Source organism: Vigna unguiculata, chromosome 7 (assembly GCF_037176805.1).
Source record: "Vigna unguiculata cultivar grain cowpea cultivar isolate G323 ecotype 2 chromosome 7, ASM3717680v1, whole genome shotgun sequence".
In the NCBI taxonomy this organism is placed as follows: Eukaryota; Viridiplantae; Streptophyta; class Magnoliopsida; order Fabales; family Fabaceae; genus Vigna; species Vigna unguiculata.
In genome coordinates this window covers 13952240-13978622 of record NC_140798.1, presented here as the reverse complement: position 1 = coordinate 13978622, position 26383 = coordinate 13952240, and the positions used below count along the sequence as shown (strand labels likewise).

Genomic DNA, 26383 nt, shown 5'->3' with positions numbered 1-26383 from the left:
ATCAATAAAGATGTTGATTAATTATTTATTATATTAAGTGATATAATATAAGTTATATTTTATGTATTACAACTTTTCTTTCAATTAAGAAAAGTTAGTGAAAAGTTTTTCAAAAATATTATTTTCAGAAGTTTTTTTTTTCTCTAAAAAATCTAAACATAACAATTATATATTTTTAATATTTTATTTTTAAAAATCAAATTTCTTTCTTAATTTAAACGTTCTACGTGTGATAGAAACGTTATATGGTGTGTTATATAACTGGCTAATTAAATAAAAAAATAGCAGATTTTGATTTGCCACGCAACCACAGCATACAAGTATTAGAAAAAAGAGAGTAACATATGTGATTGGACAAGAAGGAAATTTTATATGCAAGTTGTCTCATTTTGAAGAATAAGATTTTATTTCGTTGAATTTAAGAATGGGATTAAATCTATAATTTAGATTTTTTTTGAATGAGATGAATTTTTCAAGTATTTTTTCTTCTTATCTAATTACATGTCTTTCACCTTTTATGTCACATCTTAAACAGTTTTTTTATTTTTTATTTTTTACGTAAAATCAAAATAACACTCATTATTTTTCAATAAAAAGTTATCCTTTCCTTAATTTAGGAATTTGTTCTTTCAATAAATTAGAATTTCTTCATTCTAGGTGTTACTTAAAATTTTTATTTTTCTTTAAAAAATATGTTATAAAATTCGCATACTATTTTTCTTCATTTAACATCTAAACAAATAATTTAATAATATTTATATCTTTTTAAAATCTTTCCAAAAAATTCCCAGTATCAACTACACGAAATACTTCGTGCTGCTGCAAGCGAAAGGTTTATGATATTTTGTTTACAATTTTCTTACATATTTCCCTTTTATTGTCCTTTTTTTAAATTTCTTCAACTTAATTATTTATAACATAAGCAAGTATATATATATCACTGAAAAATCAAATAAAAAATAACAAACAATATGAAAATTAAATAAAATAAAATAATAGATAATGATAATGAAGGGTATCTAATTAATTTAGCCGACAAATACTTCTAAAAAAATAATCTGATTCATAATCGTGTCTTAAATCCAGTGTCACAAAAACAAAACACCCATGGCATACCAGTAATTTTCAGCAATCCACAGGGGTACAACAGGGATTTGATAGTGTAATAAAAATAGACCCCTTATACAATATATTTGACATTTATATTTACATAGGTTAAATAAGTTAATAATGGGATAATTTACCTTAATCTATCAGTAATAATCATATTAATAATTTATAATAATAATAACAGGAAAAAAAACTTATAGTAGAAGAAAAAGATGGTGGAAGAAAGAGAAAGAAGAAAGGAAGAAGAAAAGAAGAGACGAAGAACACGAAGGACTTAAACTCTTCTTCAAAAGTTTTGGTGTTGTTGAGGGGTTTAAGCTTTCAAATTCAATTCAATTCCATTCCATTCAATTCAATTTCATCAGTATATATTATATATACTCATAATAATAATACATCATCATAGTTTTTCACTCGGTAGATAGAGCATATCAATTCGTACCTTAGTTTTCATCATTCTCGATTTCGAAGATCTTTCGAGTTTTTCACTGGAGCTGTAGCGCAGCGAGCTAGATCCAGAACTGCCGCGAGATTTTCGATCCGATCAATCTACAGCAAATGGTATCAATTTCTCGCTCTTCTGATTTTTTTGGTCACCTTCGAGTCAATTCGAAGTCATGTTGTGTTCCGTTATTGAAATTTCTTTTTGTGAAGAAAATTTACTTTTTTTTAGATATATTTTTTTTATTGTTTTGTGAGCTGATCTGTTATTACATGGAAGGAGAATTGGGATTTTTTTTTTTTTTTTTTTTTTTATATCTTTGTTTCTACAATGCACATCTTATCTTTTCTAATTTCCGAGCGACATTGTAGGGGGTCCTATTATAGTGGATGGTGTTTTTTGCTATTTGACTAAGTTGTTAGAAGCAACAGGGAGTTCAAATTTGCGCCACATCGTTTCAGAAGCTTATTGCTGTCAATTTGCTGATTTTTTTATTTATTTATTTTTTGGATATAATCTTTAAGGATGCATGTGATTTAGCTTGATACAAATCTGTAAGTCTGTTTTCTGAACCGGGAGCCTTAGGCTATGGACCGCTAATTTCAATTTCATAAATTTGTTGTGGTTTTGTTGTTGAACCACTGATTTTTTAGATGAATTTTCAACGCAAAGAACATTTTTTTTTTGGCATTTGAATATGATTTTGAATTATAAAGGAACAATATGTGATCCCGGCCCCCCAACCTCTAAAAAATAGTTCAATCAAAATGGTCAGGCAACTTGGGCCTCGTTCTTGGAAAATGCTAGTGATTAACTTCAGTTAACTTAATGGGGGTATATGTGATTTTTGTATGGTTTAGGAGAACAGACGTAAACCTTCTTTCCTATGCATGTGGGTATATGTGGCACTTAATTACTTAGTTATATCTTCGTGGTCAGGATTATCTAAGTGATCTATCTTTTTCAGAATAATAAATTTTATTGGTGACGGTAGTATTTGCCTATTTCCATTGGTTATATGTTGAGTGTTTCTCTATGGTGTTTTCTTGTTGAATTTAATATAATGTAGAGTAAAATTCCCCTCATTCATAAATACATCAAATTGATCCTTAAAGTGGCATCAAATTGTTTTTGAAAGACATAACTAATTCAGTACCAATTTGATGTTTTCGGTTGTCATCTATATCTTTGGTGACTCAAATAGAGAAATGGACAATTTCTCTATAAATTTTTTCATATTCGTTGTTGCCTCCATTATTTTCTGTGAAGCTTAACTAGTCCATGAATTGCTAACTTATGTGGATTCTATTTTTACTTATTTCTTCTCTTACATTATGGTTACCAAAGTGGACTTAAGTACTAGATGCTCTCATATATTGTCTTGTAATTCTTTTTGTAACCAGCTTTTCATTCCATAGCTGAAATCTAAGACATTAAATTGGGGGACATTGAGTTTATCCTTCATTGAATTGATTACTTTACATGAAAAAGATTTATAATTATAATTTTCAACAAATACCATTTTTCAATAGGAAATATATAACATCCAGATGAGTTTAGACCTTTGTTGCACTGACATGGATATGGCATTGGGTAAAAACACGGGTATGGGATACAAGAATTATAAAAATCTACTGATACATAAATATGATAAAATATATTCATATAAACAAAAATATTATTTTATAAAAATCCAGGATAGAGATACATTAATGTAAAATAAAAAGTCTACAAAATAAAGAAAAATAGAAGTTTATATAAACAATGCTAAAAGAACGCAAATAAGAATAACATATAGCATAAAAGGAGATTAAATTCTTTAACAAGAAGATGAGGAAGAATGTGAATGGACTTTCAATGCAATGGATAGAAGATTGGGAATTGTGGCACCATACATGACCCACCATTCCTTTGTTATGTAGTTCCATCTATCTATCTTTTAAGGAATCAAGTTGTCCAAACTCTTCTTGGGCACTTGACTTTAGGTTCCCACAAGTGCCCAATGCATACCTGGTATTGGTACGCACTCAATACATGTTGATTTTAGGAGTATTTGAGGTTCAGAAGTTAAGGTAGAAGAACTATAATTCCAGTTATCTTTTCAAATTTTGATAGCAATGAACCATTTTGATAGCCATGCATACTCGGTATGAGTATGTACCTAGACCTAGTACATGTTGATTTTAGGAGTACTTGAGCTGTGGAAGTTAAGATAGAAGAACTAGAATTCCAACTGTCTTTTTAAATTTCCATTGCAATGAACCATTTCCTGATTATGGTGTCTGATGATGCTTTCAATTAGGTGTAAATTATGGAAATTACTGCTTTGCTACCCGAACCAATCCTGTTAGGTTATTTAAAGTAATGTTACTTTTTATCTGCCAATCACAATTCATTGCTTTATAGTGTGCTTATGTATGGAGGTAGACTTACTCTTAGCACTAAAAAATCTTTTTCCGTACAACCAACTATATTTAGAGACATTTCAATTTCATTTGTAAGACTTAGAAATTTATTTTACCATTTTCCTTTAGTTTATGATTTTCTCTTTTGTTGATTGGTTATTCATACTTTTTGTTAGAGAGGGAATGAGTTCTGTGGGTTGCCACCTGCCAAGCATGTTTATTTAAGTTGACACACTCTGCTTTGTAGGCTGCCACTGCCAATCCTGTAGTAGGTTCCCATGTTTGGGTGGAGGATTCTCAAGAAGCCTGGATAGATGGTGAGGTCTTGGAGGTTAAGGGAGGAGAAATCAAAGTCCTTTGCACTTCAGGGAAGACGGTGAGAATGCTTTAATATTTATTAAATTCAATCCTATTCTTGTCCTGTAAATTTATCTATTGCTTTAAGTGCTTTAAACATAAATGACTAGTGGTAATATTTAAGAGAAGAAGAAAAAGATAATGTAGCTTAGTGGTTGCTGTATCCTGTAGGTCCTTTGGTGTATAATAGGCATACATTTTTGAAGTCAGAAGTCAAAACTTGGAACAGTCTGATGATGTTTTAATATAATGAATCATGCCTCTGTCTTGAAATTTGCAGGTTGTTGTTAAACCTTCTAGTGTTTACCACAAAGATAATGAAGCCCCACCATGTGGAGTGGATGATATGACAAAACTTGCTTATCTACATGAACCTGGTGTCCTAGATAATCTGAGATCAAGATATGATATCAATGAAATTTATGTTCGTATTTCAGATGGCAACCCTCCAAATAGTCTCTTTTGTATCTTAATGATTTTATATTTACTTGACATTAGCTCATTCCAAATTTTGCTTCCAGACATACACTGGGAATATATTGATTGCTGTGAATCCTTTCATAAGGCTTCCTCATTTATATGATAGCCATATGATGGCACAATATAAAGGAGCAGGTTTTGGTGAGCTAAGTCCACATCCTTTTGCTGTTGCAGATGCAGCATATAGGTAATTTCGTTCTTTTAGTGCAAACAGTTCATTTATTAAATTGCAAGTCTGACCGTATAAATTGTTATGGATTTAGACTTATGATTAATGAGGGAATCAGCCAGTCAATATTGGTTAGTGGTGAAAGTGGGGCTGGGAAAACAGAAAGCACCAAGTTACTCATGCGCTATCTTGCTTACATGGGAGGGAGAGCCAATAATGCTGCCGAAGGTAGAACAGTTGAGCAGAAAGTTCTGGAGGTAAGGGATTAATCCTTTGTAGATTTGTTTTCTGGCTTGCTGGTTGGCTACTGTAAGGCTTTTATGTTGTTTCTTACCTTTGCCAGTGTTTAAATTTGTTAAAAGCTTATCTTATTAGTTTTTGGCCTTTTTACCCCGTTCCCCATTGACAGTCCAATCCTGTTCTAGAAGCCTTTGGCAATGCAAAGACTGTTAGAAACAATAATTCAAGGTGAGAAGTTATAGTAAGTTTTCTTCCTTCCATTAGTTTTGCAAAAAAATGCTCCTGTCTTATTTGTGCCATTTTGTCACCACAGTCGTTTTGGTAAGTTTGTGGAGATTCAATTTGATAAGAGTGGAAGAATTTCTGGGGCTGCTATCAGAACTTATCTGCTGGAAAGATCACGTGTTTGCCAGGTGTCAGATCCAGAGAGGAACTATCACTGTTTCTATATGCTCTGTGCTGCACCTCCGGAGGTAATTAGATGCCTGTTGTGTAGAGTCAAGATTAGATTGACATAAAGATTTGAAAATCAATTTATAATATGTAGACCTTAATTATAAATGAGAAACCTTCCTTTTATCATCTCGTATATTTTTTCAATTTGTATGATGTGTTCTTTTTGGTTTAATTATAAAATGATGTTGGTGTTACCTGTTAATATTAGGTCTGTGCTTGGCTTCTTTGGGTTATATTTTCTTGACCTTCCCTATTTACTTTTGGCAGGATATTCAAAAGTTCAAATTAGGAAATCCTAGAGGATTTCATTATCTGAATCAAACAAATTGCTTTGAGTTGGAAGGGGTTGATGAGTCAAAAGAATATCGTGATACGAGGAGGGCAATGGACGTTGTTGGAATAAATTCTGAGGAGCAGGTATTTTATTGGGAGTTTCTGTAAGTTTGTGAATGTATTCTTAAAATATAATGTGTTCCAATTCTTGAATTTTTTTGTTTTCCTCACCTTCACTGTGCAGGACGCAATATTTCGAGTGGTTGCTGCAATTTTGCATCTTGGCAACATTGAATTTGCAAAAGGGAAAGAAATGGACTCAAGTGAGCCCAAAGATGAAAAATCTTGGTTCCATCTACATACTGCTGCTGAGCTTTTCATGTGAGCCAACTTTGGAAGCTTACATTTGTTAAAATATAATCTCTAAGTAGGCTTGCATTTTGTATCCTTTCCATGTGACATTCTTGTTATATTTTTCAGGTGTGATGCAAAGGCACTTGAAGATTCTCTTTGCAAGCGTGTAATTGTTACTCGTGATGAAACTATAACAAAATGGTTAGATCCAGAATCTGCTGCACTCAGCCGTGATGCTTTGGCTAAGATTGTGTACACAAGGTTGTTTGATTGGTAAGTTGGAGTGGATTGCTTGAAGATGATGTTTGAACCCTAGGATAGATTTATTACTGACAAATTTGGTCAATTTGCTCGTAGTTCCCACTTCTGTAAATTTCTGTCATCTCTTGCAGGCTGGTGGATAAAATTAATAATTCTATTGGACAAGACCCTGATTCGACATCCTTAATTGGCGTGCTGGATATTTATGGTTTTGAGAGTTTCAAGACTAACAGGTGCATTACTGGTACTCCTTTTGTTCTGTAATTAACTTGGGTTGATCTTGTTGAGTGAACATCAAAGAAAGCTTATATTAATCCACTCAATGCCATTATTTACCATGTGACCTCTAAAAAATGGCCGGGCATTCTTTTATCATATTGTTCCACTCCATTTTGAAGCACTCAATTATTAGTTAGTCCACTTTGTCACCTAAAAATATCCTAAGCATATTGCTGATTAAATGCAATTCTGATGAAATTTTGATAGTGATGGTTTACATATGTTTTATTATTACCTCGTTGTTCTTTGTACATTGCAGTTTTGAGCAATTTTGCATCAATTTGACCAATGAAAAACTTCAGCAACATTTTAATCAGGTTTGTTTGGAAATAAAGATTATGTTCTTGATGGTTGCTCTGCCAGCTCTATCTTTCATATTTGATGAGGATACTTGTTATTTTTGCTCATTTTACACATGCTCTTGCAATGATCAAAATACTTGATATGCAGCATGTTTTCAAAATGGAGCAAGAAGAATACAAAAAAGAGGAGATTGATTGGAGTTACATTGAGTTTGTTGATAATCAAGATATTCTAGATCTCATTGAAAAGGTTTTTCCTTCTCACTCCACAATCATTTTGTTGATTGGCTTTATGTATTGTACCAATCTTTTATTAAGTTGTTCCTTTGTATCAATCTTTTATTAAGTTGTTCCGTTTTTTTCAAAATATTGTTGATCCCTCATTGACCAAAGATATATGACCAAATTATGATATATAAGTATATGCTAACTCACTTTAGAAGTAAGTTTTGTGAGGTTGAGTTAGACTTTAAATCCACTTTTTAAGATGAGATCAAAGTTTATCCTAACAAGGTTTGTTTTGGGTCTATCGTGTCACCCATTATAGGACTGCTATATTGAGCCACACACAAATATTTAGTCTTAAGCTTGAGATGTTTAGTTCTCATTGTGAGGGGTGTTGGAGATCTCATATTGAGTAGAAATATGGCCAAATTAAACTATATAAGTGGGTGCTACCTTACCTTAGAAGCTTATTTTGTGAGGTCGAGTTAGGTTTAAAGTTTCCTTTCTAAGAAAAAAGTATGGATTAAATGTGAAGGGAAGTTATATTTGGTAGGTTCTAAAGCCCTCTGTAATATGTGTGGCTGTACTTAAAAGTTGACTATCTTGCATGCTGGTTTATGCTAGAGAGATGTAGCATGAAATGTATTTTCCTTGATCACTTGAAGGTGACTTAACCCTTCTAGAGCTTCATTTTCACGATAAGCTAAGTCTTGGCATGCACTAGTTTGGCAACAGTTTTTTTTTTTTTTTTTTTTAACTATTAAAAGAAGAGGGCAAATTAGAATCTAATTTTTGGAAGAAAATAGGAAAAATAAATATTAAAATTTCACATAATTACACATTGACAATAATTTTAAATGACTACTCACTATAATTACAGTTTCCTTTCAGAACTAAACTAGTATTTTGAAGACAGACATTTTTCCAGATTAATATAGAAGATAGGGGATAAAAAATACCTTGAGATTCATTTTACTGCAAAACTAAAGGTAGATGCTTTCCTGAAAGTATGCTAAATGTCAAGTGTTAGGAAGGGTGAGGGTCAAGGGATTTGTGTTGACTACAAAAAAGTAATTCAGTGTTTCCTCCATAGCTTTTTTGGGTGTTGCACAAATTTGTTTCAAAGGGAAACTTAAGCTCGATTTTGAATTTCTCTTCTCATATTTGTTCAAAATGGAGGGAATAATTTGAAAATAACTATTGATGTGATTTATGTGATCAATTCAAACTCAAGCTGCTGATATAAATTGCCTGATGTCAAATGCTCAACATAAAAGGATTAGTTTCTCTTTGATGGTTAAAAATAAAAATGTTAAAGTTGTCAGTTTACATCTATTAAGTGAGTAGGTTTTGATAGCAAGTTTGATATAAAAGGGGAAGGGAAAATATGAATACCTTGAAAGTTCAAAATATATTTTCAAGTTTTGTGTAGGCAAATTGGTGTTAGTACTTTGTCAATGTGTTATAAATTATTTTGACATTCTTTACTTGCTGATAACAAAATTGTGTTTGTGCCATATTGTCATTTGTAGATTTATTATTTTGTCATTATTTGTTTTGTATAATTTCAGAAACCTGGAGGCATTATTGCTCTTCTTGATGAGGCTTGGTAAGCATACTTTGTATTGTACCTTTGAATTGATATTGTGGGTCTTAATATCTCAATACTGCTTGCTGAATTTCATTAATTGTATTCTGCTATATTCTTAAGTTTTTGTTGATGCTCAGATAAGCTATATATGCATTCATTTTGCAGTATGTTTCCTAGATCAACACATGAAACTTTTGCCCAAAAGCTGTATCAGACATTCAAAAACCATAAAAGGTTCAGCAAGCCCAAATTGTCACGTAGTGACTTCACAATTTGCCATTATGCGGGTGATGTAAGTTGGAATATTTGTACTTCTGTTTCTGCATATATAATAACAAGAATGCTTGATGTGATCTGTGTCAATTCTAGGTCACTTATCAAACTGAATTGTTCCTGGACAAGAACAAAGATTACGTTGTTGCAGAACACCAGGCACTTCTTTATGCATCAAAATGCCCCTTTGTGTCTGGGTTGTTTCCCCCTTCACCTGAGGAATCGTCCAAACAATCGAAGTTTTCTTCAATAGGTTCCCGGTTTAAGGTTGTTTTTTATTCCCTATTGTTTAAAGACGCATGGTTAGTCTCTTAACTTCTGTCGTTTTGAAATCTTTCATATTTCATGCAGCAACAATTGCAAGCACTACTTGAAACTCTTAGTGCCACTGAGCCGCACTACATTCGTTGTGTTAAACCCAATAATCTTCTTAAGCCAGCAATTTTTGAGAACAAAAATGTTTTGCAGCAATTGCGATGTGGGGTAAGACATGTTTCTTTTTCCTGTTTTTGGACCGTGTAGTTGGTGTTCTAATTGAAGTTATACTCTCTCCTTGTGTGATTATATAATGATTGCTTAGCAATTCCTATTGTAGGGAGTTATGGAGGCAATTAGGATAAGTTGTGCTGGTTATCCGACTAGGAAAACATTTGATGAATTTGCAGATCGATTCGGACTTCTTGCACCTGAAGCCATAGACAGGAGGTATCTAAGTTGTTAATCGTCATTATTGGTCCCATTAGTTTTGGTATTTTGATAACCTGATCTATTTTTCATTTTTTACTTGTTAGTTCTGATGAGGTCACTGCTTGCAAGAGGATTCTGGAGAAGGTTGGACTTAAGGGCTATCAGGTAACTATTTACATGTGTTCAGACGTTTAACTCATTTAGAGACTTAGTCTTCAATGGAGTTTAATCCGTTTACCTAAAATCACTTGGATAAAAAAATGCTATGTACTAAGTAATCTTCATTGGCCTGAGTATTGGCAAAACTGTCTAATCTACAATCTTTAATATTTTCTTACACTTATTGGAAACTAATGATGTATTAGTTATTTGCTAGGACCAGCAAAATCCTTTCCTTCCTTTTTCACCCTTCACTGCCATTCTTTGGACAGTATTCTTGGAAATGTAGTTTTGGTTTAGGAATTATAACTATTTTATATCTTTGACAAGTGTATAATAAATTGCTATGTATGTTCATCTGTACTCACTTCAATGAATTTTAATTGTTAAATGTGGTAAAACCACAAATTTTCTTTACAAGATTATATTCTGTTTTCGTGGTTTATTGTACTATTTCTTGCTGCAGATTGGTAAAACCAAAGTGTTTCTTCGAGCTGGTCAAATGGCAGATCTAGATACTCGTAGAAGTGAGGTCTTAGGAAAGTCAGCTAGCATTATTCAGAGAAAAGTACGCACCTTTTTGGCCAGCCGAAGTTTTGTCTCAATACGCTTGTCTGCTATAAAGATTCAAGCTGCATGCAGAGGTATCTACTTGTTTTTTAGAAAAATTAGCTCACTAGTTGAATTCAGAGAAAAACGCATTTGGAAAGTTTCATGAGTTTTTTGATGGTGATTATAGGACAACTCGCTCGGCAAGTTTATGAAGGATTGCGACGGGAGGCTTCTAGTCTGATGATTCAGAGATTTTTCCGCATGCATGTTGCCAAGAAGGCGTATAAAGAATTGTATAGCTCGGCTGTTTCCCTTCAGACTGGTATGCGAGGGATGGCTGCTCGTAGTGAGCTGCGCTTCAGGAAGCAAACCAGGGCTGCTATTGTCATTCAGGTAAAGAATTTTGAAAATACAATGGTGTAGCATGTTTTAAATAGTTTTAGAACTCTTATTGTCCAATTCCTAAGTTCATATATCCTCTACTAAATCATTGTTGATGAGCTTGGTTTTTCATTGTTTAATATATTTTTGTTTCATGGTGATTTATGCCTGCAACCGTAATTATTTTGTGTATTGCAGAGCCACTGCAGGAAATACCTAGCACTCCATCGTTTTACAAACTTAAAGAAGGCAGCAATTACAACACAATGTGCATGGAGAGGAAAAGTTGCTCGACAAGAATTACGGAAGCTCAAGATGGTAACATTTCCCCTCCTCCCCACTTATAAAAGAACACTTGTATCAATCAATTAAATGTTTTAATCTTAATGTGGTAAGTTATATATTATTACTACTGATAAATAAGACTAAATATCAGAAGTAAAATCTTGTAGCAGTGTGGCTGCCCCCCTTATTCATAAGAACTGTAGTAAGGTTCCCCTTCTTATTTCAGGCTCACACATACGAATTGTGCCTCTGCATGAATATCAGCACTTTAAACTTAAACTTGAAAGGAATAATCTGAAAGAAAGAGGATTTTACTGTTTTGTTAATTGACAAAAACAGTACATCAACTTCTCTATTTATAGAGATCTCAAACCTTAAAGTAATAATTACAAGAGATCTCTAGAATCTTCTCAGAGCTTCTAATAACTTCTAATAATACATTTAATATACTACCAACAACTTTTAATATTGCATTTAATATTCAACTAACAACACTCCTCCTCAAGCTAGTGAATGGATATCTATCATTCCCAGCTTGCATGTGAGATTATGAAATCGCTCAGTGGGAAGACCTCTCGTGAACAAATTTGCTAACTGAAGCCCAAATGGGATGTAGGAGTGATAAGGCCACTATCTAGTTTCTCTTTAATAAAGTGTCGATCTATCTCTTATGTGTTTAGTCCTATCATGCTGAACTGGGTTTTGTGAGCAATGCTAATGGCTGACTTATTGTTTTACATGTTACCATTGCTAGCTGTTATTTAGCAATTGAAATCTTTTTTATTAATTTCAGGCTGCAAGAGAAACTGGAGCTCTACAAGCTGCCAAAAATAAGCTTGAAAAGCAAGTTGAAGATCTCACGTTGAGGTTGCAGCTAGAAAAACGCTTGAGGGTAAATGATTATCTTTTTGTCAGTTCTAACTTGCAAACAATTTTACTGTGGTCAACTGGCAATTTTCCTGTATTATGACAAGCACTCCAATTAATTAAATAAATATTGCTGTACAATCTGTTAAATTCATAACAATTCTTATTTTAGATACTTTAAATGGTGGAAGGGTATTTTTGTTCACAAATGCACATACTATTTAGTATCTTTCCTTGATATGCTTGTTAAATCTATATTAACAAATGTAGGTTGATATTGAAGAATCAAAAACACAAGAAAATGAAAAACTACAATCTGCTTTGCAAAAGATGCAACTTCAGTTTAAAGAAACCAACTTATTACTTCAAAAGGAACGAGAGGCTGCAAAAAGAGAAGCTGAGAGAGCACCTGTCATACAGGAGGTTCCTGTTGTTGACCATGCTCTGTTGGAGAAGTTAACTAGCGAAAATGAGAAACTCAAGGTCAGCTGATTATGGGAATAAATATCTCCTCTGCACTGAAATAAATTCTTTTTATTTTGGTCTACTTTGAATATTCTCACATTTTTGGAAAGATAGGTGCCCATTTCTTTCTATTAATTTTGAGCTTCGTTGAGTTCATTACAGACCTTGGTGAGTTCATTGGAAGAGAAAATTGGTGAAACTGAAAAAAGATACGAAGAGGCAAACAAAATTAGTGAAGAAAGGTTGAAGCAGACTTTGGATGCTGAATCAAAAATAATCCAGTTGAAGACAGCTATGCAGAGGTATTGTTCGGGATCAAACCTTCTTTGGTATCTTTATTTGAACTATTACTATTTCCAGTCTTTGAACAGCCATCATCCATGGCCTCTATTTGCAATTATAAGATTCTGCACTAGCATGACCATTTTTTTGTTTTGATTGATATTCATAGGCTCGAAGAGAAATTCTCTGACATGGAATCCGAAAACCAGGTTCTACGGCAACAGTCTTTGCTAAATTCTTCATCAAAAACAATGTCAGAACACCTTTCTACCCACATATCTGAGGTAAATTGTGCTTGCTATTGTGTGTGTGTATTCATGCTCTGTATGTAAGTCTAAAGTTTTTGGAATTTTTATCTTTTTCAGCAGAAATTGGAAAATGGTCACCATGTGGGTGAAGATCATAAAACTTCTGTAAGTACATTGCTTTCTACACTCTATGTACCTTTCCACTACTAGCCATCTGGTGTGTTCAGTGAAATTTAAAGTCTTGTTTGCAGGAAGCACAGAGTGTCACACCTGTGAAGAAGTTTGGTACAGAATCTGATGGGAAATTGAGGAGATCCTTCATTGAGCGTCAACATGTGTGTGCTTAAAATTTTGACATTTAATATATCTTTTCTTTTGTGTAACTATGTTCAAATTTTTAACACTTTTTTCACTGTAGGAGAATGTTGATGCACTTGTAAACTGTGTTACGAGAAATATTGGTTTCCATCATGGAAAGCCTGTTGCTGCATTTACCATTTATAAATGTCTCCTCAACTGGAAATCATTTGAGGCTGAACGAACAAGTGTATTTGATCGCCTTATCCAGATGATTGGCTCTGCAATTGAGGTGACTTTTTCTTCAAAATTATTAGATTGAACCTTCACCTAATAGCCTAAAATTTTGATATTATATTTTAGACTATTAGAGCCTCTACTCTACCTATCCTTGCCATATTCAATGCCATAATTACACTGCTTATTCTAATTTTGTACATTCTAAATTATTGAATAGTTAGGCTAATGTATTGTAATATTAGCTATCTGGTTATTGCAGTGTATATGTATTCCAGTTGGGAGTGAGTTACACTGTTCATTTCACTAGTTATTTTAGCTTTTGGACTTGAGTTTAGCTCAAATTCAAGACGGATCCAAAGCCTATCGTAGATTTGATATTGGACCACCCTCAGCTGTCCCAAAATCTACATGACTAAGTAGCTTTCCTATGAAATCTATTTGGCTTCCCAACTTTTCTAGTACAATAATAACTGTTGAGGTATAAGGTGAAGAGACAAAACAATCTCTCTTTGTGCGTCTATTCTTTTATATATATATAAAAGTGTCTCAAATACAAAGAAGATACAAAGAGATGGCCCAAGACCCATTAGTTACATTTAACACTGCCCTCAAGCTAGTTCATATAAATCATATGAACCAAACTTGTTACAAATATAATCAATTCTAGAACACTGTAATGATTTAGTGAAGATATCTGCTGCCGATTGATCATTAGAGTTAACAAATTAAGAGGTGATGTCTCTAGATGCAATCTTCTCTTGAATAAATTGACAATCTATCTCAATATGTTTAGGCCTCTTGTGAAATATTGAATTTGAGGAAATATGCAAGGCAACTTGATTATCACATACAAGAGTCATTTGTGCGAACTCCCCTTGACTAAGTAGAAGTTCAGAATTGGGATCCATGGGGTGAGTTAACGGACTTGGAATTCATTAGTCCAATTTCCCCTAAAATATTCAATGCATACTTCCTTTGAGAAATGACAATTCCATTATTGGATTGTGCTACTCCAATCCCCAAGAAATGTTTGAGTTTGCCAAGACATAGGTGTTGTTTTATATGAAGGATTCCATGATAATCACTACTTGTAAGAACAATGTCATCAACACACACTACAAAGTAGATATGTCCGACAATTATGGACAATAAAATACCGAATGATCAGCCTTGCATCTAGTCATACCAAATTGTTGGACAACTTCACTGAATCTATGAAATCATGCCCTGAGAGACTACGTGAGACCATATGAAGATTCGTGGAGGCAATATAACAATCTGGAAGAAAAAGGTTGGCAATTGTAATGAAGTACAATTTCCATAAAAAATTTACACCTATGAACAATGGGTCCTCCAGGAAGGCACAAATCTAGCTTAGGCTATGATACCATGTTGAGATATATGGTGAAGAGAAAAAATAATCTCTATGTGTGTCTATTCCACTAGGGGAGCATGTATAATCTTTGTATTTGAGACACACACACACATATATATATATATATTATGTCTCAAATACAAAAATTATACAAAGAGATGGCCCATGGCCCATTAGCTGCATTTGTTGGAAGTCCCACATCGACTAGAGATAAGACCAATTCACAATATATAAGTGGGTGCAATCCTCACCTTACAAGCCGGTTTTGTGGGGTTGAGTTAGGCTTAAATTTCACTTTTAACATGGTATCAAAGCCAAGTTAGAGCCTATCCTAGCTAACTTTCTTGGACATTTTGTTCCACCCGCTATCGGGCCGCTAACGGACCACCCACTAATTTCTTGTCCCATGCAAGATGAATATACCTCGGCGTGAGGGGGTGTGTTGGAAGTCCCACATCGACTAGAGATAAAGCCAATTCACAATATATAAGTGGGTGCAATCCTCACCTTACAAGTCAGTTTTGTGGGGTTGAGTTAGGCTTAAATTTCACTTCTAACAGCATTTAACAACAACAACATCAATAATATTAATAATAATATATATGCCAATTCATCTAACAATTCTCCTATGACAGGAATAGGGAACTTGTTGGAAATTGTTATTTTATTGAGAGCCTTATAGTCCACACAAAACCTCCACCCTCCTTTCTTTTTGACTAGAATGATTGGGCTCGAATATGGGCTGATGCTAGGTCTGATGATGCCATCTTGCAGCATCTCATGAACTAACCTTTCTATCTCATTTTTTTGTTGATGGGAGTGCTTTAAGGGTCGGAGATTACGAATAGAAGCGCCCTCCTGTAGATGTATAGCATGATCACAATGGCGGCTAGGAGGTAATCCCTCCCACTGTATCATGAAAAACTTCTTTCATCTGCAAAATATGCAGAATTTCCGTTGGAACAGTGTTACAAGTTGCTTCTTTCTCCTGGCCCCATTTAATCAGATAGCATGAACCTTCTTGCTTCAAATCATGCAACATACTTTTCAAGGAAGATTCTTATTTCGATAGTGTGGGATCTCCCAAAGTCAGCCCTCACCTCTCCCAGAGTTGCTAACCATTCCAGCCCCAAAATAATATCAGCACCCTGAAGGTGAAAACAAAAAGTTCTTGTTGAATTTGCAGGCCTTGTAATTCCAAAATAAACCCGACACTTCCCTTGGAAATGCACATTGTGCCGATCCCCCACCTCTACAACATGTGGAAGAGTTGCCTCTTGTTGCAGGCCAGATTTGGCTATCAATTCCCGCGAAATTAAATTATGCGAAGCACCACAATCAAACAAAACCACCACTTTGCTCCTTTCCAATTGTCCCCCACAATTTCCAAGACTTCTTGGTAGTAAGTCTAGCCATGGTACATTGAGACAATTGTAAAACTTGTCCTGCTTCTTGGGCCTCTTGTTCTTTGCAGGAATGTTGTTTTGTAACTACCCAATTCCTGACAGATCTTCTTCATACATAAGCAACATGGGCAGCTGTTTATTTCTACATAAGTGTTGAGGGCCAAACTTCTCATCACACACGAAACACAATCCCTTCTTAAGCTTATCTTGCAATTCTTCCTGTGACAACTTCTGAAAGGGCGTCTCTCTTTGCTAGTTCGTTCCCGAAGTACTACTCAGTGTACTCAAAAGGTCACTGTTCTCTCCTCTCCCTTTGCTGGAATTATTAACATCCATTGAATTGCCTCCTTCTTTGGAATAAATTCGAGTCACAGAAAACGGTTTGTAGGCACTATTGGGCGATGCACAATTTGGGGTCCTCCCTTGGAAGTTACTCAAATCTTTTCCTCTACCATTTGAGCCTTCCTCATCAACTTAACAAGATTGCTGGGTTCATACAACTTGACCTCAACCTTAATATCCTCTTTCAATCCATTTAAGAAAATCCCTATCAAATAATCTTGCTGATTCCCCTTCAAGAAACTAGCATATTGTTCAAACTGTTCAATATAATCTGCCACCAAGCCTGTTTGTCATAAGCCAATCAGAATTTCAAAAGGATATTGCAACATTGTGGGTTGAAACCTGCGAACAACAACCACCTTGAATGCGTCCCACGTTGGATGTGGATTGCAGGTTTCCCATCACTGAAACCAATTTAAGCCTTTGCCTTCTTAAGCAACCATAACAGCCTGCATTCTTTCCTCTTCACTCACTTCTTTCAATCTGAAATATCTCTCTAGTCAATTACTCCAGCCATATGCCTCCTCCCCTGTGAAAACAGGAATATCGAGTTTTCTCCAACGTGAAGAAGAGGACACAACCTCTTTTCGTCCTCCCCCCGTGACCCATTGCCTTGATTCATCACTGATACATTTTCGCCCCTTTTCTCGATGCCAGACAGCATTTCGATCATGTTGAGACCTCTGATCATGTCCTCCAATCTTTGGAACCTCTCATGCTTTTCATTTTCACTCTTGTCATGATCTTGAACCAAATCTTGAACGCGTTTTTCCAAGCCATCAATTCGTCATTTCATTCTTGTATTCACCATATACCCTACCGTCCACTTTTCCTCAGTACCAGGATCACTGCTCCTGCTTAGACAAAACTTACAGAAGCTTCCTGACAACTCAGGTCTGATTTATTATGAATAATTGTTCCACCAATGTGGTGAGAACAGGTCACAACAAAAGTACACAAACTCAAGGCCTTTCGAGAGGGCCTTCCTCTCCTAACTTCTATTGTCTTATAGAATATCAAAACTGCCTAAGACCAACTAAACACAGACTATATATAATAGTCAATGAACACAACAACCTTAGCAAGTTATAACTGCCTCCTTCCTGTATTTTTCCTGGAATAAACCTTGCCAGTAAACCTATCATAATAATAATAATAATAAATTCCTTCAATCTCCATGCTCTAGATGTTCAATCCTAGGCATGGGGGTTGTGTTGGGATCCACATCAAGTATAGCTATAGCACTAGTAAAACTTATAAAGGCTTGGGCATTCCTCACCTCTTGATCTAACTTTTGGAGTTAACCTAGGCCTAGCTCAAATTTAGAGTTTGAATATGTTTTCTATTTGAGAATGTTAACAGTAAAATGCAATTGCAGTTTTATTTTCTTTTGCCCTGGGCTAGTTCATGGTTTAATTGTTATAGTTATCCATCCAGCATTTTTCTTCAAGAGCTTATAACCAATTTGCATAAGCATTTTGTTGAACAAACAATTATTTTTTTACCATATGTGTGGTATAAAATGATGTGATTCTAATTTGCATGTTATATTCTATAGTTATGTCTTTTTATGGTATTGCAAAGAAAAGTATGGGATGGGAGCATTTATAACATTTCGTCTTTCTTCTTCCTTACTCTTTCCAGAATCAAGATGACAATGATCTTATGGCCTATTGGCTGTCAAATATGTCTGCACTATTGTTTTTGCTCCAGCAAAGTCTGAAATCTGGTGGTTCAGCTGATGCAACTCCTGTAAAAAAACCGCCAAATCCAACCTCCCTCTTTGGGAGAATGACAATGGTATTGAATATTACGTGCATTTCTTTAATTCTGATCCCTCTTTTCACAAAAGGTCACGGTAATTTGTTTGATTGCAGGGTTTTCGCTCATCTCCTTCTTCTGCCAGCCTTCCTACCCCTCCATCGGAGGTTGTACGCAAGGTAGAAGCTAAATATCCTGCTTTGCTTTTCAAGCAACAGCTCACAGCCTATGTGGAGAAAATATATGGTATCCTTAGGGACAACTTGAAGAAAGAATTAGCATCATTGCTTTCTTTATGTATCCAGGTTTGTTGAAATGCAGTGGGCTATTGTTGAATTGTTTTATTATTACTTAATGGATGAAGTTGGATACAGTGTCTTAAATCCTGTATGAGCTATCATAGCTAGTCCCTGATCTGGATAGTATATAGTATCTCCCTTCTGGAAATATTCTCTAGAAATTTCTAAAGGAATTCTGAGGCTCTATTATCGTTATAGTCACATGTGTTTTTGGTTCTGATCCTCATGCTAATCTTGTTGCTGATATACAGGCTCCAAGAACATCTAAGGGAGTGTTACGTTCTGGCCGATCCTTTGGTAAAGATTCTCCCATGGGTCATTGGCAGAGCATTATAGAATCACTGAATACTCTCCTCTGTACTCTGAAAGAAAACTTTGTAAGAAACAAAATGTCATATTAACTTGTTAGTGTTAAGCAATTACTTCCCTGTTGTTCAAATTCATGCTATTTTCTAAAATTTGGTAAAGCATGATGTAGGGTTCTTCAAAAAACCCTAAATAAACAACAGAATCTAATGATCTAATGTACATCTTATGATATAATGTTTTGGATTTCAGGTACCCCCAGTCCTTATCCAAAAGATCTTCACTCAAACATTCTCATATATTAATGTTCAACTCTTTAATAGGTAAAAGTGGTTTTGTACATGCTATAAGAACAAAAAAAAAAAATTGTTTTGCATCATTGTTTTTTGTAGAGGAACAAGAATAAGAGGTTATGTGATGTGAATGTATCCGAGTGTCTTGACTAAACACTAGAGGCTCTTGTTTATAGTCAGAGCCACAAATACAAAGGATAACAGTTAAATAATTATGCAGCTCATAAAAGCCTAATTACATTATTTCCCTACACAATAATTCATGATTGCAAGATTCCTTAAAATTTTAAAAGCTGACATTTTCTTTTCAATAAATTATTTCTAGTCTTCTTCTGCGTCGTGATTGTTGCACATTTACCAATGGGGAATATGTTAAAGCTGGTTTAGCAGAATTGGAGTTGTGGTGCTGCCAAGCAAAAGAGGAGGTAATTTATTATGTTGATGGTATTATGGTATTAGATTTTTAGTTAGTACATTTATTGCTTAGGCTGTAATAAAATACAGTGATGACTTATGTTTGATCTTTGTGTAATGTCCTCCAAAGTCTAACCTAATTGCTTGGGTTTGCAGTATGCAGGTTCATCTTGGGATGAGCTTAAGCACATTAGACAAGCTGTTGGGTTCTTGGTAAGTGTCTTATTTGATAATACAGCACTATTTATCTCCCTTTTTTTATTATAATTTTTGTAATGAATATTAGTTTTCTATGAACTATGTTAGTTATAGCTTCTACCTTTTGTGAATGTTGGAAGTCCACCTTAATTGCAATCTTGTGATGGGGGTGTTTAGTCTCACATCAATTGAGTCTATGACTAACTTGAGCAATCATCGTCTAACAATTGCATCTATGACTTAACCCAAGTCCAAATTCTAAGTTGATATGAATCCTAACCTAAATCTTATGTTGGGCCAATCACTATGCCCATAACTCTAGGTGTTATGTGAGTTATTACGTGAAATTCCCATGCGGTCACTTTCGTGGTGGTGGGGGGTTCCTTGATTTCAGTGTCAAGGTGGTGTATTTAGTTCCTCATCAATTATAGATGATGAGGCTAATGTAATCTTTATAAAGTTTGGGTGGTCTGTACCTTTCAACTTGATTTTAAGACTGAAGAATTGTATTCAAAATAATTAATTACAATGGCGAATGTCGTAATTGAATAAAATAATGTGGCAAACTAAGCTATTTTTCCTAATAATATTTTAATGGTATGACCAAAATCCAATGGCATAAATTACATATTACATTATTACATCTATTGGTTTAATTATTGTCTTATTTTATGTACAGGTTATTCATCAGAAGTATAGGATTTCCTATGATGAAATCATTAATGATTTATGCCCAGTAAGTCTCTATCTATCTAGATCTTTCTGTGTATATGGGGTGGGCAACTTATTTCCATTAATTTGTTAATGTTTAAAATGCCCTATCTTTGATAACATAATGAATTGTTATAAGAGCAATTTTTTTATGATGAGTTCTTGAAAGGATCTCGTGTTTAGATTTGGTTTCTTTGTATTTGCATCATGAAAACGTTTCTGCAATAGCAGTTGAGGAAATTGCGTTGATTTTATCACCTAAACATAAACTGGGTAAGTGTATAATGAAAATAGTAGAAAAATCACAAACATTTTTTCAGATCAAATAGGCCCTAGTGTATGAATGATCACAACTGAATAATCTCTTACGTTTGCTTGCACTCACCGTCTACCTAAGCACGTTTTTTTGAGAATCTTAATCTCATACCTTTTCTCTTGTGTCCCCTCTCCTCTCCTGCATCAGATCATGAGTGTCCAGCAGCTGTACAGAATATGTACACTTTATTGGGATGCTAACTACAATACTCGAAGTGTATCTCCAGATGTAAGTTTTTTCCTTTTCCCTTCCCTATTTTCTCTGATAACTGGGAAAATGCGTGATAACATGCTCCATTCTCACTTCAGGTCCTTTCAAGCATGAGAGTGCTTATGGCTGAGGACTCTAATAATGCTCAGAGTGATTCTTTCTTGTTGGATGACAGTTCCAGGTGAGATTGCATATTATATCTGCCATCATAACCAATAGAGGAAAGTCAATAGAAATAGTTTCTTTATTTAACACCGGGTAGTTGCAGTTTAATTTATGTGATCTATCAATTCTTGGTCAACTTTTAGTACAATTCTACGTTCATCACTACAAATAATGACTACAAATTTGTTTCTACAGCATCCCCTTTTCAGTAGATGACCTCTCTACATCACTGCAAGAGAAGGATTTCTCAGACATGAAAGCAGCTGATGAGCTGCTTGAGAATCCCGCCTTCCAATTTTTAAATGAGTAAGGCAAGGGAAGCTTAGTTTGTGTTTATCAGTCCTCAAGGCAAACAACAAAGTCAGTTGTTGGTCCTTGTCAAAGGTTGTAAATCCATTTTTATTTTTATTTTTATTCTTTTTCCTTCCATATTTTTTATTTGTTTTTGGTTTACCATCCTACAGCTTGTTTGTCATATCCCTGCATCGCCATGCCCATGATGTAAAATTATTTTTTCATTCTTTTGTTGGCATTCAATTGTAAAGTCGTCATATTAAAGATGGGGCAGGGATATTTTTAGGGTTACCGAGCTTCCCTTGTATGTCCATTTTTGTTGTCTTGGTCAAAAAACCGTTAGAAAGTGAAGCTGAGCTGCTATAGTTTTCTTTTGGAGTTGAAGCTCACTTTCCACTCATTTTTTTTTTTACAATGTAAAGAGTCAAAAATGAACATTGATATATAATTGATAGATTTTTCACATTCTCGAGTCTGAACTCCAATTTTTATTTTCGCCGCTTTTATATGCAACTTGGCCAAAAATGTTCTTATCAATGTGTGTTTGAAGACTACTTCAATTTAAACCATATGCTTGAAAGGTCAAGTGAAGTTTATCGTCAGTTTGGAGTCTCAACTAAGAAAGGTAATTTTTCCTTGGTCCGAGGGAGGATTACTCACTGTGAGTGTTTGATAAAATACAAATAAAAAATTTTTGAAGAGAATTACTTTGCTAGAAGAATGAGAATGAGTTATTTTACAGAAATATACTTGAATATGAAGAAAAAAATTCAAATAACAAAAAATCATAATATAAAACTGGAAGAAGATATAAAGATATCTGTAATTCTGCATCACATCCGTATACCTTATCATTTTGGAATTTGTTTTTTGGAACACATTAAAAGGAATTTTTATTTTCGGCAGACAAGCACCCTACTTCTATTACGAAAATAATTTTCTGTTGACTTTTTATGGGATGCCTCAAGAAATTTGATAGGATTCATTGATATGGTGCAGGAAGTCCTTGCCAAACATTTTTAAGAGTAAAATTAAGGTTACACCTACCTGTATTGGTTTACTAAGCTTCAATTATTAGAAGTGCATCTAAATTTAAATAAAATTAAATGTTTTTGGTCTTTTAATTTTTATTAAAAATTAGAATTAGTTATTTTTGAAGACTTTGATTTAATTTAGTTCTTCAACTTTATATATGTGTGGATTTAGTTTTTTAATCAAATTTTATTAAGTTTATTTGATGTTTTAAATGTATTTCATGATAATATTTTATTTTATTTACATCGTTTGACATATTTTCGTTTCAATGTTAAGTGAGAAACGTAGTTGAAACGTTAAATAAACTTAAAAATATTTGGTTTAAATAACTAATTTTACACATTTTTAAATATAAGGAACTAGATTGGTTCAATGTTTCAAGGAGAGATTAATTTTAATTTTTACTAAAAATTAAGTTAATCCGTTAAAAAATAATAAAAGTATCGATTAGAATAGAGTTATTTTAGATTAGTTGATGTTATGTAAAAATAGGAGTAGTTGCGGACGATTATTTTCCAGCGGGAAACTTTTAACCTTTCCTCTTAAAATATGATACGATGATGAATCAATTGTTTTGTTATGGAAATTAAATTGTCGACTAATCAATGATGTGAAATATCAGTCTTGAATTATTAAAATAATAATAAATATGTAAATTAATACAGAAGAAAGGATATAAATCAAGATGATACTTTCAAACCAAGATGTTATTACCGTAAACTTTTAAGATATATATATATATATATTTATATATATATATATATATATATATATATATATTTATATATATATATTTATATATATATATATTTATATATATATATATTTATATATATATATAAATATTTTTATATATATATATATATATATATATTTCCTTTTTTATTTCTTTTAATTATTTGGTTTGTCATGAAACTTATTCGCATCTCTAATTTTCATCTTGTCATAACCTTTATGTAATTGTATTTAAAATGATGATGTCAATTAAAAACTTTTTATGTCTCACATTTGTATATTTATATTATTTTTTAATATTTTTATTTATTATATATTTTCCTTTAACATGAGAATGTTTAATACTTAAAATTTAAGTGTTTAATAACATAAACTTTTCATTTACTAGGTAATATAAAAAAAATACTTATTATTATTAATTTTTGTTTCATTTTGAAGAACTCTTTTGTTTCGCTGAAACAATTTTTTTTTTAATTTCTCAACCATTTATATATTGGTATTTGAAAATTTTTCTTAGATCTCTAAGGTATTTTTCATCTTATCATACCCTTAATTATATATTTATTTTCTTTTTTGTGATTTCTTATAATAATCTCTCAAATTGTTGATAAGACTCACATTTGTAGGTTTTTAATATTTTTATTTGTTGTTTATTTTCATCATGTAGAATACTATTTCAATATATTTTATCTAATTTATTTTTTATTTTCTAACTCACTATCAATCATATTATAATTGTTTCACTATAATTGTATAAATAACTTTTATTTACTACAATATAAAAATTTAATGTAATTGTCTTGAATATTTTTTTATCACCATCCAACGAGTTCAAAAGATACAAGATCTATTTTAAAATTTTATTATGATGTTTATTATTTTTTCTTTGCGTCATTTTGATTAAGTGATGTATTATAACTTTTATTAGTGTATAAAAAAAATATTCATCAGAATTTTTAATTTGAATATTTGTTTTCCTTTTATATATTTTTTAAAATTTTAAAATTTTATCAACTAGGTTTCATTAATGTTTAGAAATTTAATAAATGTTTTGGTTCTCATGAAATTTTATTTGGTATTCTAATCTAAAATGTAAACAATTATAATTTATTTCAAAGTACTTGACATCGAATAAACAACCATCCTCCTAATATTGAATATTTGATAATATTATGTTTCCTTTACCGTAATTTTTTTATTATTTTATAAAAATTAATTAAATTTAATATTGAAGTAGTAAGAAAACGGGCACGGGTATGGATACGAGATTATACCCGTTACCTAGTGGGGATGGGGATGGATTTTTCTACGGGGATGAATATGGTATAGTGAAACTCGTCCCTGCCCCGCCCTATTGCCATCCCTATCTAGAAGCTTCTAGATGGCGCCTCCATCATTGCTTGGTCGAGAAGACACTTTGGAGACCACACATGTGCTCCTTGGTTGCCCTACCTTCTAAATACTATTTTTGTTGTTTTGTTATGAAGCCCTTTTGGATTATTTGTTTTTGTTAAGAGGCCCTTAGACACTTCTATTTAAGGGGCCCTCTAACACTTGTACAAGGGTTGAAAATTTTGATGACTTAAACACCTCCGTGTATCAACCATTGTGAGAGTCTTCCTCCCTAGGGAGTGAATGCTTTTAAGCCTTATCTTGAACCTTGATTCAAGTGGCAGCACCATTACTTATCTTTAGAGGAGTCCATGGCTTTACCTCTCCTCTAAAGTGGCATGCTTCTCACATTACACCATTTCTCTCCTTTTCATTTTATGCTTTCTTCTCCCTTTGTGTGTGTCTCGGGTTGTTACCATTTCATGCGTTTCCATTCTTATTTTGCCTTGAATCAATCCATCTCATTCTTCTCCTAAGCTTTCTGAAAGGAACCTTCATATTTAGATAACATGCTATCTTATTGTCTAGTGTGGATTTCACCTAGCTTTCTTAATCAACTCACACCATATCCATTAATCTTAAAAAGGAACAAGATAATTCTACATCTTGGTCTAATGACAAATTTGAACTCAAATATGTAAAGAAAAATCACTAAAAAGATGGTATATAGTGTAGTTTTGAAAACTAAGAAGATCGTATATTTTTGTGATTTTTGCAAGCTCAAAACTAGGAGAAAATGACATTAAAATGACTACACATGACTCTAGACAATATGGATGGATTTAAAAATAAAAATGACCCAACAATCATGAAAATAGAAACATATATATGAAGAAAGACTAAAAAACATAAAAGTACACAAACAACACAAGTATATGAACAACTAATGGTGAAAACCAAATGGTTCAAGGAAGAACGAAAGATAGCACCACGAAAACAAGCATGTATGGACTTGAAAATGAGGACGATGAAGAACAATACACAAACACAACAAAAAAGCAATAAGATAGGTAGGGCCAAGATGCATAGCTCTTGTAAAACCAAAGGCTCTTGATACCAAATGGTAGCCTCCTCATTAAGCTAGGTTTGACCAAAGCTAGAAATAAAGGTGTCTCCCCCTTACTTTGAGATGTAGATGTTATGCTGCCAAAATTTATTTTGAGCCATAAACTTGTCTTAGTCATTGCTAGAGCATCCCATTAGGTCCTTCTAACCTCCTTTCTTTAGAGTTTGTCCAACCTCTCTAAGAACATCATCAAATACGTTTATTCCACCACTTAATCCATCACAAAACCGAGAGCATCTTCTCTCGTTCACCAAGCTTCCACAAACTCACCGCCTTCATAGCTTTATTTTCTAGTTTTTGCCTAACTTAGCTTGACGAGGAGGCTATCACTAGCCCTTACACCTCTTCTAGCAGTGACACACCTCTTCCAATGACAATGCACCTT

General features: G+C 33.4%; 1 protein-coding gene across 2 annotated transcripts; it reads left to right on the top strand.

The window, feature by feature from the left end:
- The first annotated feature begins 1312 nt into the window (after positions 1 to 1312).
- Positions 1313 to 22233, top strand: LOC114190942 (myosin-6-like). 2 transcript variants are annotated; one of them, XM_028080032.2, is made up of 39 exons: positions 1313 to 1671; positions 4205 to 4333; positions 4595 to 4738; positions 4836 to 4981; positions 5058 to 5220; positions 5373 to 5431; positions 5517 to 5676; positions 5927 to 6076; positions 6177 to 6313; positions 6413 to 6559; positions 6679 to 6780; positions 7086 to 7143; positions 7277 to 7378; positions 8925 to 8962; positions 9110 to 9236; positions 9314 to 9484; positions 9569 to 9700; positions 9813 to 9922; positions 10009 to 10069; positions 10530 to 10707; positions 10803 to 11008; positions 11195 to 11314; positions 12075 to 12173; positions 12419 to 12631; positions 12776 to 12915; positions 13065 to 13179; positions 13264 to 13308; positions 13395 to 13478; positions 13562 to 13732; positions 18448 to 18603; positions 18681 to 18869; positions 19115 to 19240; positions 19422 to 19492; positions 19788 to 19887; positions 20033 to 20089; positions 20754 to 20810; positions 21249 to 21329; positions 21410 to 21492; positions 21672 to 22233. In XM_028080032.2, the coding sequence occupies exons 1-39, from the start codon at positions 1669 to 1671 to the stop codon at positions 21784 to 21786; spliced, it is 4545 nt and encodes a 1514-aa protein (XP_027935833.2). In that variant the 5' UTR covers positions 1313 to 1668; the 3' UTR covers positions 21787 to 22233. The 2 variants fall into 2 exon arrangements, with proteins under 2 accessions (XP_027935833.2, XP_027935832.2); XM_028080031.2 differs by having other exon boundaries at positions 13261 to 13308.
- Positions 22234 to 26383: the final 4150 nt, after the last annotated feature.

Excerpts from the sequence above, each read along its gene's own strand:
- LOC114190942 (XM_028080031.2), top strand. Across the intron at positions 11,009-11,194 it reads GGGCTGCTATTGTCATTCAG|AGCCACTGCAGGAAATACCT; the intron begins GTAAAGAATTTT and ends TGTGTATTGCAG. Across the intron at positions 13,180-13,260 it reads TTTCTACCCACATATCTGAG|CAGAAATTGGAAAATGGTCA; the intron begins GTAAATTGTGCT and ends TATCTTTTTCAG.